A 13,910-nucleotide genomic window follows, 5' to 3' on the forward strand; every position below is an offset into this window, starting at 1 on the left:
TTTTAAAAGAAAAAGCAAACCAAGGACATAAGCAGCTTTGCCCTGGTTAGTGTCCAGAGACTAAAATGGATTTTGTAACGTCCATAGCAGACTGTGGTGACACAAGAGAACAGAAAAAAAGCATTTTAGAAACTAAACACAGGACCCACAAGTGCTGGTGTAAAAGTCTGCAGCACTCCTCAGGACAAGCATCTACACTGTGGAGACAGCCTTCTCATGGGAGCCATCTCTGCAGCTGCTTAAGACTGACAGCGCTGTCCAGCACTCTTCAGACTCAATTCCAACTAAACGGCCTGGGGCTTTGTTCACAATGCCTTATTGTTTAGCCAAGGCTCCTGTCTGTCTGTGCTGAGAAAAATCACCACCCTGCCCCTCCGCAGAGGAGCACACCCTGGCCCGCAGTCAGTTAGGCTGTATCTGGGTGGATGTCCCGCTGGCACAGGACAGCACGTGGTGAGGCCGTCCACTCAGGCCACAGTAACTGCAGTGCCTGCACAAGCCGCACGGCCTGGGGCGCTCACAGGCAGGGTTAGCCCTGGAGCTTTCCTTCATCTGTCAGAAGCTCTCATGTCTAAGACACATCACGTTTCAGTCAGCATTCCTCACAGACACTACCACAGGTCAGATGAGATGGTGCCTTGGGGTCTTTCAGCTGAAATACCAAGCTAGGAAAAAGAGACCCTCCTAGCGTCATCCACCATCTGTTGGGACTCACTGTCTGCTTTCTTTAACAAGTATGTGTTTCTTCGGCAAGCAAGAAAAAAGGTTTTCCTTTGTTAGAGAAAGTCTTCCATTCCTGTTTGGTGTACAGCCAATTCTGTTTTGTGCAAAGAAAAAGAAACCAGCAGGGCTTCAAAGGCAGGGCTGTTCAGCTCGTCAGCTCTCCTGGGGACGGTCCATTGGAAGGGGACGCCACGGAGATGCCAGAGGTGCACAGTGAGGCAGTTTTGTGCCAGAGACACCGAATTGGCAAGACTGAGCACCAACAGAACGTAATGCAATAAACGTACTTGTTAATTACGTGTCAATATGGTAATCTTTTATATACACTGGTTTAGATACAATTGGTAAAAATTAATCCTACCGGTTTCCCTGTACTGATTTCAAGTCCATATGCGGCTCACAGGACAGACCTGTCCCCTGTGAGGAGGGCGGCACGTGCTTCACAGAAAATGGGTTAAGATGCAACACTTACTTTCCAAAACCTTTATTTTTTTCCCACAATATTTGGATTTTTTTTTAACCTATACAAACTTTATTTGCTACAAATAGATCTAAACCCACTATTTATGAACAACAACTTCTTGTCAGAAAATCAAAGTTCTGATTTCTATATTCCAGAGTGTGGCTAGACGTATTAAACAAATCTGCTAAGTCTTCCTTATTCTTACTGAGCTACATTGTATCTTTTAAATGTTGAGATTGGAAATTCTTACAGTAGAAGGATCTCTTCTGTCTCCTCTTTGGTGCATATCTCAGATAATCTCCTTATCTTTTCTCAAGCTCAGTTAAGAAGCTGGCTAAAATGACACTGGTCTTTCCTTCCAATTACCATCAGGCCTTTGGAGCATATAACTGGTCATTTAAAAGGAAATAATTAGGTTCCCCCTTGAAATACCCGTGGCTTTGCAGCACGCCTCTGCAAACCCACCAGCAGACTGCATGGAGGGGTGGTGAGGAGGTTCTGGACAACTCTGCAACTGTCCTTCTTTCCAACAGGCAGCTGGACAGGACCCAGCTATTTTTATCTTCAAGTCAGTGTCTCTGTTCTAACAGTCAAAACCCTCCCTAAAGAGCACTCAAGAACAAATCACCCACACCTAGAATACCTCTATTGTTGTTGTTGACATTCTTGCTTTCTTAAACAAGTTTCCTGCCCTCAACTCAGAGGTCACAGTGGGGAAACAGACACCACACTCTGTATGGTGACCAAAAGAAGGTCCCAAAGCTAATTCCCAAGGTTAAGAAAAGAGGCTCTGAAAGATGTCTGTAAATTTCTATGAAAACATTCTATGTGTATTCAAGTAACAATATACTAGAAAAAAGTCCTGAAAATAAGGTACTAGGCCAAACCTCTGGATCTATAGTTTCTACATCCTGGGCCAATTAAGATTCAATTTCAATCCAAAACAAGGAATAGCCATTCTGAAACCCATCTTTCCTTAAAACGGTAACATCACACCTGAAATTCAAATGATGAACAAAATGAAGCACACAGGTAGTTTACGTACTCTAATTTGGTTTTTAAGCTGTTCGGCCTCCTGCCGTAACTGGTCAAGTTCACTCATCTTCTAATGTTAGTGCTCTTCAAAGCCACCTCAAAGAATCTGAGATCTGAAAGAGAAAAACAAGTACCAAAATGAATAAACAATGACTGAGTCACTTAACGAAGCTGGTGAGAAAAGGGAATTGAAATTTTGAGAGCTGTGGTTTCATTACAAGTCAGAGAACTTTTCTTTAGCCTTCATCAGAACATGTAAAATGCCCACAAGGGCTGGGTCAACAGAGTGTAACTACTGTTGTACATGAGCCTCAAAAAATGACAGTGTCCAGCAGACAGTGCAGAAGGTGGTGGTGGGCTAAAAGAGAGAAAGTCTGTCTAGAAGCAGTTTTCATGGAGGATCTGGACCTCACTATAAACTCAAGAACCTAAGAGTGATATTTAGAACAGCTCTCACGTGAAAACTCAGGGCAGTTAGTTCAGGATGGGGCACAGTGGCCACCTGGCAACCTAGCACCTCAAAGGCATGTCGATGACCCTGAACCCATGACTGCCCAGAGGACATCAGCAGGTCACACAACAATCCCAGAAGGACTCAGCTTGGTGTCCAGCAGGCCTTTGATTCAGAACAACTTACTCTCCCACCAAAATGGGCTCTGGGATCCCAGGAGACTCAGAAGCAACACCACAGCCCTTCCAGGCAAAGGCCCAAGAGGGCTCAGTACAAGCAACTCTGCTGCCCACTCCTGTCCCAGCCCCACCCCTAGGCTCAGGAGACATTATTCTTGAAATCACTGTCAAAACAAAATTACCTGTTAAACAAGAGCTGTATTTTCCCGGGGGAATGCCATAGTTGGGGGTTGCATTTGTGACCAAGAACATAGCTGTTAAGTCCATCCTAACTGTGACCAACATATCACAAAGCCAAAGAAACAATTACAAACATCTTTTAATCACTTAAGAACACAATTAGCTCCCACCTGCAAGCACAGCATATTTCAAGGGCCTCTATTTCCTATGCAAATACAAAGGGGAAGATTCCTCCATCCTAGATTTTGTGTGAAAGTCACAGGGTTATTATAATATACACCAGATATTTAATTAACAGTGGTCCCTTCTTTATTTTTTTGAGACTGGAGCACATCTGGGGGAAATTATCTGGATGACCCAAGAAACACAGTTGTTAGTTCCCAATCTAGATAGTCTTTAGACTTTCTTTTTCCTCACAAAAGCATTCAAAGTAATTGTGATATGGTTTGTATTGATGTATATTTATTGAGAAAATAAGAATACTTTCCCCAGTAAAAAGCACCTTTGAAAAGCACATATTACATCCTGGTTGCTGCCCTCACCTGCCCCTGCAGCCCTGGTCTATTCACGGAACAAATCTCTCTGGCTGCTGGGCGCATCGCGCAGGAAGCACAGAAGTGCTGGGCTTCCACAGAGAGCAAGGCCCTAGCACTGACCCTAAAAGGAGATCCGCACCACTGCCAGGAAAGCACTAACGGGGCCAGGACGTGGGGCTGAGGCATCTCGGTCAGTCAAAGACAGGGGAGGCAAGCCCAGTGACACGAGAGGCGTTGCTTCAAGGGGGTGCTGTAAGTTTCACTCTCGCAGACCCCCGGCATCTCCCTGGACAAGCAGACCCGGCTGAAGTTACCCTCCACGATAACTGGGCTGATTCTCTCGTCTTCACATGTAAACTCAAAGGACTGCAGCTGATGAATATTAATGTGTGAAATAACAGGGCCAAGAGAACACGAAATCATTTTAAAATAGAAAGCTGTGCTGATGCGCCCCTGAGCTTCCAGACTGTGCTGCACACCCCACCCTCCTGAGCACGTGCATCCACACGTGATCAGTTATTATTATAAGGAACAGTCCGCTGAGTCGGGGGTAGTTTTGCCCCAGTAACACCCCCGCCCCCATCAGTAAAGAACTGTTCTTAGTCTGTGGACAAGCGACTTCCTTCAATCCTTCCAAAATCCGCATGAAGAAAACAGCTAACATTATCATGAGGTACACTGAACTAAATGGTGAGTTTTAATCAATAAACCATACATTCTGATCTTAGTTTAAACACTAAAAAGCTGAGCTAGTTTTTAAAGTAAGAAAAAACCAATAAACTCCTAGGATCAAGATAAACAGGTCAAGACCCAAATTCTAGTATTAGGTAGAATCGCTCTTGAGATCTTAAAATTAAATATTTCTTGTAACTAGATGATTTTTTTACATATTATAAAAGAATATATACATGATAATCATCCAGATGTATTGCTTCAAACTAGAGAAATTAATTTATTGAAAACCTAAGTATCTTTAAAATGACAAACTCCAACTCAGTTACCTCACAACATTTCAGAAGCAGTAACAGTACTTGCTGACTTCAACCTTCAGCCACAAGCAAAGAGAAGAAAACCAGACCTATTTCTTTCATCATTAAATTATTAATATTGCCTTTTGATTACAGCTCCGTCTATGATCAGTGGCCACAGTTAAATCTCAAGAGACCCAAAATTCGTATTTGTTAATATTTAAAGAAAAGGTGCTCAGTAATGTCCCACTCTTTGCGACCTTGTGGACTGCAGCCTGCCAGGCTCCTCTGTCCATTGGATTTTCCAGGCAAGAATACTGGAGTGGGTCGCCATTTCCTTCTCCAAGGGAATCTTCCCCACCCAGGGATAAAAACTGGGTCTCCGGCGTTGCAGGAAGATTCTTTAACCAACTAAGCGACCAGGCTACTACCAATAAAAATAAGAGTCCAGAAAGGTCCAAAATTTTTTATCTCACAGTCTGGTGAGAAAGAGAAATCTATTGGCAGACATTTAAAACAAAATTCAACCACATTCTATATTCTGCATGTTGAAGAAGTTGTCTGTAGAGGGACTTTCCCTGATAAAGGGGCACCCAGGGGCCCTGGGGTTCACTCTGACCTGGCACCATCCAGGGCCTCCTCCTTCCCGGGCTAATACTGGCCTCACAGGATGTGCATGAAAGGACCAGGCAGTCAGGGCTCCCCCAAAGAGAAGCCGGCACCCCAATGACAGCAAGGAGCATGCACACACATACAGAGCAAACTGACAGGAAGCAGGACAACTCTGAACTCCCACAAACTGAAAGTTCACCCCAAATGCTCTTCTGTGAAGAGACAGCAAATGAAATAAATGGGGTACAGGAATGTACATAAATGATGAAACTTCTCCTTTTGTGTCTATAAAAGAATACACAACTATGCTCATATAAGTAAGCAATCTTTTTTCTACATACATGAGAAAATTTTAATGGTTATTTTTGGAGAAACAGAGGAATAGTGGGCAGTTCTGATTTTTCACATTATCATATATATATGGATGGATAAGGGGAAAAGAAAAATTATATATATATGTATATAATATGTATATATGTAAGTTAACCAGTTATCTGGGCCTTGAACCAAAAAGCACTCACAATTTTTCCTCCATTTTTCAGTTAAAAAAAAAAAAAGCAAACTAATTGATATTAACTTTTTACTGGATGAACTATTAAATATCACTAATAACAATAACGAAGACAGCATAAAAACCCCGAAAAATGCTCATTAAATGTGAAATGAAAAACAAATGTGTGTGTAATAATTTTAGCTATTTTAAGACCAAAACATAAGAACAGCATTTTTGTTAGAATTACTGGTCATACTTTCCTCTTTTTTCCAAAGGCTGGACATGCCATTCACATTCCTTCGATGACAAAGACGAATGAACACTGAAGGTTTCACTTACATGTGACGCCTCTGCTGCTCTCTTCACTGTCCTCAGTCCCCCAGAGCCTCCAGGAAGCCCACCATCGATTACGTGGCCTAGGCTCCTTCTCTCCTCCAGGGCCAAAGTCACAACTAAGTACTGGCCACGCTGACTCAGCGCCCTGATCAGTCTAATCCACTAAGACAGGACCTGCTGAGAGCCTCACTTCTGTTCTTTGTGACCCACATCTGCCACTAGCTTTCACCTGTTTAGGAGACATTTTCCACAGAAATGTAACATAAAAGCAAGTACTGTGAAATGATATGTCCAGCAGCGGCTTCGAGCAGCTTCACAGCCTAGCAAGAGCCCAGTCCTCTCCACTGTATCAAAGTATAATTTGGGTTCTGGTTCTGCACAGACAAGGAAGGTGACGTCCACCCACTCACTCTCCACTCTGGTGTGCAAGTGCTGGGGTGGAAAAGAGCACTAGCGAGACCACTGCAAAGGGCTCCAGAAGCCTTTCTGTGATCAGCGATCAGATCACGGAGTGCACCCTCCACAGAGCAGCCAAGAAAGAACAGTCGGGCTCAGCCCACTGAAGGGCAGGCGGCCAAGACACCAACCACCAGGGGCCCTGCTGCACTTGACTGCCTGAGGAAGCAGCAGCCCTGATGGTATCCTGTGCCCCAGGGGCAGGAGTCTGCTGACCTGCTTGGCCAAAACCAGTTCCACACCTCACCTCCAGATAGAGCAGCATTTGGAGAAAGGAGTTTTGCGTGAGGCATTTAAACCAATTTCACCAGGTTTTCTGTTTTTTTCCTTCATTCCCAAATCCAAGTTAACCTCCAGAATTGAGGCGGCACAACTCCACAGGGCGAGGGACAGGGCACAGGACACCTCCTCCCAGGGCACCCCCAGGCTTCCCTGGGGTGGGGGGATAGATGCTGACAGAGTTAAGAATAAAATGCTGGGTCTGAAATTTGATTTAAAAAAACTGAGGAGGGAAACGGGAGGGCACAGAAAAACACGTCCGGCCAAAAGTTGGTAATTGCTTTAGTCTGGTGATAGAAGTTCCTTATGCTATTTATTAACTTTTTCTATATTTCAATTTTCCATTAGAATAGTTTCTTTTTAAATGTTAAGAGACCTTGAATCGATTTAAAATCCAAATGTACAGAAAAAAACAGGACAACCTGAATATGGTCTGGGTATCTGATGACAGGGAGTGGCAGCTCTTCTGTTCGTTGTCAGAATGAAGCTAAAACCCGTAACTATTAGACATGCTTCTTACTTCTGAGGGAAATGAGACTCTGATAGGAAGAAGGGAGGTTAAACAAAACTAGGAGAGTTCTGTTCGAGCTGCGTGATTTTAGGTAATATTCTTCTTTTAATCTGTTTGAACATTGTCTTAAAATTTTTTTTATACAGTCATTATTTCTTGGTACTGTTTGACTCCAAGTATATATGAAATTTGTCATGTATCTTGTTTTAAAAATATAGACACATAGGTATTCCTCAAGCAGATTCTGTTGTATTTTGACATGGATTACACTGCCATGTTAGCTAATTGTTCGTGAGAGTCAGTCCCAATAATGCCCAAATTTGTCTGAACAACTCAATGGTTGACCCTGGAGGCTTATATGATTCAACAGTGATAAAAAGTAAGTTTTGATGAAACATTCATTACATTATCTTCTAAGAAGTAGCAGATATCAACATATTCAACACTCAGTAAGCCATAACTAGCTTTTATATAAGTAAAAGATGGTAATGAAGACTAAGATAGGAGATCCCATTACATGTAGAATTCTCATCTGGCTCTGGATTTAAAAAGCATCCAAGAAAATTGTTACACATGTTCTTTGACACTGTGTTACATTTTCTTAGAATGCAATGACTTAGGACACCCCTGGTGGTCCAGGGGATAGGAATATGCCTGCCAATGCAGGGGGCATGGGTTCCATCCCAGGTATGGGAAAATCCCACATGCCACAAGTCAACTGAGCCCATGCACTGCAACAAGAGAAGCCAGCACAACTAGAAAGCAGTCCCTGCTCATCCCAACTACAGAAAGCCCACACACAGTAATGAAGACTCAGAGCAGCCAAAAATAATGAACAAAACATTTTTAAAAGAATGCAATGATTTAAATAGTCTGCCCCCAACATCTAAGCTATCTCATGAGATTTGCCTGTTTCTCAATTTTCTGATGCAAATTTTATTTATTTTTTAGCCAAACCACACAGCAGATATGTGAGATCTTAGTTCCCCGATCAGGGATCAAATCCACAAACCCTGCATTAGAAGTGCAGAGTCTTAAGTACAGAGTCTTAACTGCTGGATTGCCAGCGAAGTCCCCCAAATACAAGTTTTTAAAGAAAAAGCACAACCCCCACTTAGTGTTTACTGCTAGACAATGCATACAGGGAAGACTTGCTTCTCACACTTTACATTTACAACAATGTAGCATAGCCTCCTTCTCAATCTACTATCTAAGGCCAATTTAAGCATATTCCCTGAAGCACCAGTACAATGTAAAAATGTAACCATTCTCACCAGAAATCAATTGATACAATGATAGTATATTAGTTCTGTAAATTGAAAAAAAAAAGATACAAGATAGACTCTATAGGGAAAGTGAATTTACCTATTAGTGCTACAAAGGTCTGACTGGCTCCAGGCCCCCAGCTGATGTTCTCTAAGCGGGAAGAGGAGTCTCAGTGTGTGCTGAATCACTTCAGTCCTGTCCTACTCTTTGCGACCCCAAGAACTGCAGTCCATCAGGTTCCTCTGTCCATGGGATTCTCCACGCAAGAATACTGGAAGTGGGTTGCCATGCCCTCCTCCAGGGAATCTTCCTGACCCAGGGACTGAAACCACATCTCTTATATCTCCTGCATTGGCAAGCAGGTTCTTTACCACTAGCGCCACATAGGAAGCCCTTTCAGCTTACTACCTTTTGAAAATAAATGTTCTTATACTTTCAAATCATAATAAAACGTACACAGATAAATTCACAGTCACTGACAGCTAAAAGCCACTTCCACGCAAACTGAATTTCAGAGAACCTGTGTATCAACTTAAGAAATCCACGCAAACCCAGACATCAGGGCAGAGGAAAAGCCCCTGGTGCCATGCAGGCATCTGGTCTGCTGCCTGGAAGTGGCTCCCACACCCTCCAGCCACACACTTCCCTGGTTTCTCAAGACCTGGCACCAGTCCTTGAGTGAGAGGGACCATCACAGGGCTAAAAGCACCCAGAGGGGTTTACTGTGTAACAAAAACTAACCACACAGCAGGAACTCCCCAGCACTCCAGTGGTCAGGGCTTGGCACTTTGCTTGTCAGGCTCATGTTTGCTCCTTGGCTGGGGAACTGAAATCCCACAAGCTGCACAAAGCCACCTCCTCCCACCAAAATAATTTCTTTAAAAAAACCAACCATGTACCTGGAGACAGTAGGAAAATACTCCAGCTCCATGGACAGACTGCAGAGCACACAGAAAGTAAAAAAGTACCTTTTGTAAGGCCGCTCCATCCTCCCTACACAGAGATGGTATCAAGTACTGCCCATTCCCTATTTTGTTTACTAAAGCCCATCACTCAGAAGGCACTATCTAGTTTTACCACCATACAGAAGGTAATTATGGCTCCTATGCAATGTCACATTTGGAAATAGTAGTTTTTCTATCTTCAAAATAGTAAAATGCAAATTAAGAATTTACATTTCATAACATTAAAACATCTAATAAGAAGCATGTTATAGAAAGCTTTTAAAAAGTTGCAAACATATGCTATTGTACTGAATAATTTAAAACTCAGACTTATTTAACCTAGCACATGAATACTATTTTGTGCCTGTTAAGAAAATTCTTGAACCAGAAAGGAACATGCATCTCAGTCCACCTTGCATTTATACGTAACAAAGCATCGGAGCAGACCCAGGAGACCCCAGGGCCCTGGCAGCACTGCACAGTGGGAGCCAAGGAAGCCCAAGCAGGCAGGGCTGCAGGGTGCAGCGGGCAGGTTCCAAAAGGGGAGAGCCGACCTGCTGCCCAGAGCCCACCTTTGCAGGCTGTCGCTCCCACAACCTGTGAGTCCAGGAAGCCTCTGCAGCTTCCAAATGCTCAATGGTTCATGGGGAGGGCACCCCCCACCCCAGTACTCAGGTCTCCCCAGACGCTCTGTGAGAGTCAGGAAGTTCCGCTTTAATGATTTCACAGCCAAGTTTAATACACAATGGACGCCATCTAAGACACCCGCACCCAGAAGGAAGGAAGGGCTAAACGGGAAAGGTGGTCGGACTGGAAGTCAGCCACACGCGACAGAGGCCCCTCTGAGAGGCTGCCACCCTCAAGCTGGGGGAAGACTGCTCTCCACCGTGCCACATGCACACCACTGTGCAGATAATCTGTCTTTACACTCACTTCTGGCAAACTACGATGAACTCCACTGGGTGTCCCACGTGCCTTAGCAGGCCTTGCTGGTGGAGGCAGTGCGGCCGCACGTGGCAGGGGTTGCACATTCATCCCCCAGGCCTGACACTCGTCAGCAGGTGTAACCCCTCTGAGTCTGGCTTTTGGTCTGAAAATGGAGACACAAACAATCCCTACCTCACAGGCCACAAGGACTCAATGAGGATCCACAAAAGGTCTTTAACACCTGACTGAACCACAGCAAAGTTTCACTAAATAGAACTTGTTACAAAAGCAGTTAACAGGATTTTCCACCTGAAACGCTTTAGTAACAGAAAACCACCTCTTCCTTCACCTGCCGCACTTCCTACCCAGCCAGTGAAATAGGTCTCTACAGAGGTGGAACTATGCATAACAGTGGCTGCCAGGGTAACCAACCAGGGACTCATCAGACTGAGGCCGGGGCAGCTCATCAGCTCATATGCTAACAGTTCCTTCCAGTTTAAAAAATATTTTTTGAAAGTAAGTAACACAACAAAACAGATAGTTTGATACATTCTGAAAGATTAACACACCTCTGAAACCACACCTCCCTGAAGACAACCAACATGGCCACACCCCGCCTCCCGTGCCCCTCTGTAACTGCCCCCACCCCCAGCAACCACAAGTCTGCTTTCTGTCACTTTACACACGTGAATCCCACAGGACGCACCCTCCCGTGCTCTGGCTGTGTGCCCTCAGCATGGTCTCTACATGGACACCTGCCCTCATCTCCCCTGGGTAAGCACCAGGAGTGGAACGGCGGGATCATATATAACAAGCGTGTACTCAACATATTCGGGAACTGCTGAGCTGTTTTCCACACGGCTGCACCATTTTCCACGCCCACCATCCGTGCCCTGGAGCCTGATGCGGCACACCCTCAGTAGCACTTGGGTGCGGGTAGTCTTCTCCGCTTTAGCCACTGGCGTAGGTGGTTAGTGGTGTCTCGATGTGGTTTTAATTTGCATTTCCCCAATGGCTAATAATTCTGACCATCTTTTCATGTGCTCATCTGCTATCTCATTATATTCTCTGGTGAAGTGTCTGCTCAAATCACTTGCTTTTGTACTAGGTTGTTTGTTTTCTTAATAATGAATTTTAAGAGTGCTTTACTTATTCTGGATACAGGTTACCTAGAAGACATGCGATCTGTTAATATTTTCTGTGGCTTGTCTTTTCATTCTCTTAAGTATCTTAGAAGGAGCAGGCATTTTAAAATTTGTCACCATGTCCAATTTAAAAATGTTCTCTTTAATGGACTGTGTCTTTGACGTCACTAAGAAATCCTTGCCTCAGAATTCCCCGGCAGTACAGTGGTTAGGACTCCATACTTTCACTGCTGAGGACAGGGTCTGATCCCTGGCTGGGGAACCAAGATCCCACAAGTTGCATGGTGGCCAAAAAGAAAAAAGGAAAAGAAATCCTTGCTTAACCTGAAGTCTCAGTGATTTTCTATGTTTTCGTTTAGAGGTTTTCTAGTATTAGGCTTTACGTTAAGTTCTATGATTCATCTTGGGTTAATTCCTGTCTGTGGTGTCAAGTTCACCTTTTATATAAGGATTCCCAACTGTCCGAGCACCTAACTCATTCAATTTAGTCTTGCTTTCTAATTTTAAATTATTTCAACTTACAAAGAGTCGGAAGAAAAACACAAAGAACTAGATGCCCTCACCTAGTCACCCCTGACAACTGGGACACTTTTGCTTTCTCTCTCCCACCTCGTACAAACATACTGGAGTTTTTTCTGGATTTCATGGCTTCACCTTCAATCTGTATCATCAGCTGGTACTCCAACTAAGACTTGATTACAAAGGGGCTCTCCAGCTTTCTCCTGGAAGAAGTTGGAGAAATACTGCTCTTGTCCAGAATGTGGACCATCATCTCCAGAACCTTACCCCTCCATGCTGAACAACGGAGGGAGCCTTGGAAGAAAACACCTTTCTCTGGATCAGTCTATTCTGAAAACCAACACTGGTTTAAAGATGGGCAAAACTAACAAAAACCCGGTTCTTAAAAAGAAGAAACCCTGAAGAAATGTAAACATTCTACTTTAAAAACTGATAAAATCAAATTATATCAAAATTACCTTAATTCAGAAGTGCTGCTGGTCTGTTCTCCCAAACATGTAAAATTGTCTGCAACAGAGAAAAGGCTGTATTTGCATTGATTAAGGTTGTGAGACACAATATTCCATACACTTTAAGAAGCCATGAATTCACCCCTTCCCTGTCACCATTTCTTTCCCCAAATCACTGAACAGTACTTTGTATTAATATCATTAAGTTCTTCAATGTGCAGAAGAAGAAAGATGATCTCAATTTCTTTAAAAAAAAAAAAAAAAAAACAACTTAAAAATGCCTCAGGGAAAACACTTTGAATTAAACTGGAAAGAATCAGGGGGAAGGGGTATTACCAGAAAAATTACAGCAACAACAAAAACAGAAAAATCACTGTAATTTAACACACTTCTAAGAGTAACTTCCCCCAGAAGATCTTATGTGAATGTCCCCTCAGAGCTGGCAAGTCCACCTAGACAGACACCCTGCCCACCCCTCCAGCTGCCTCGGTACTGTCCAAAACGGACCTCCTGTCCAGGATGCCAGAGAAGAAGACATGGCAATAAGCCTCTGGACCTGCCTCTCATCATACTGCAGCCAGCACAAAAATAAATTTCATTCTAGATTTCTTTGGAAATACGTGCTTGTTCTTTCCCAGAAACTAAGTTTCAATACATTTTAAAATGCTCTGGTAATCTCTCCAAATGACACTCTATCTGGAAGGGCCACTTTGGGATGTTTCGCAGGTTACCTCCTGCCTAGTGATCAATTCACTATTATGTTTAGAAACTCCCATACATGCATCTAATCTAGGCGTTGGAACAGGCATCAACAAGCTGAAATGTCCCCCAGCTGAACTGTGAATTCTAAGGCATTTATTTAACAAAATAGTTTTATTGTAAAATTATGCTGCATATGTTATAAGCAAGCACATACTACTTATCTGGCAATAAAAGTACGGAAGAAACAGTGTGGGGATTCCTCAAAAAGTTAATCACAGACCCACCACACGACCCAGCAATTCTACTTGTAGTTATACACCTGAAAGAACTGAAAATAGGTACTCAGTCCCCACACATAAATGTTCACAGCAGCACTAGTCACAACTGCCAAAAGGTGGCAACAGCCCAAATATCGGCAGATGAACAGATAAACAAAATGAGGCCCAGCCACACAATGGAATCTTGTTCGTCCATAGAACAGAATGAATGCTGATACATGGACAACACCTTGAAAACATTATGCTATGTCAAAAAGCCAGACACAAAAGGTCACATACTGTATGATTCTGTTTATGTGAAACACCCAAAACAGGCAAACCCACGAAGACAGAAGGCAGGGGTTGCAGGGACTATGAACAATAACAAGGACACAGGCTCCTCCTGAGAAGATGAAGGTGTTCTGGAGTTAGGGAGATGCAGCAGCTGCACAGCTCTGTGAATTACTAAAATGCCACTG

At 43.5% G+C, this 13,910-nt stretch overlaps 1 protein-coding gene across 4 annotated transcripts in view; it reads right to left on the reverse strand.

The window, feature by feature from the left end:
• The window catches only part of GNB1 (G protein subunit beta 1), a 75,916-nt gene that overhangs the window by 20,015 nt on the left and 41,991 nt on the right, over nt 1-13,910 (reverse strand). Inside the window, exons 2-3 of one of the 4 annotated variants that reach the window (XM_043484517.1) lie at nt 12,482-12,530; nt 2,232-2,334 (exon numbers count right to left, since the gene is read on the reverse strand). In XM_043484517.1, coding sequence (XP_043340452.1) covers nt 2,232-2,288 — 57 coding nt within the window. In that variant the 5' untranslated portion in view covers nt 2,289-2,334; nt 12,482-12,530. Of the gene's footprint in view, nt 1-2,231; nt 2,337-12,481; nt 12,548-13,910 lie in introns of those variants that run through there. The other 3 variants (XM_043484519.1, XM_043484516.1, XM_043484520.1) reach the window with 3 other exon arrangements.

Source organism: Cervus canadensis, chromosome 13 (genome assembly GCF_019320065.1).
Source record: "Cervus canadensis isolate Bull #8, Minnesota chromosome 13, ASM1932006v1, whole genome shotgun sequence".
NCBI lineage: Eukaryota > Metazoa > Chordata > Mammalia > Artiodactyla > Cervidae > Cervus > Cervus canadensis.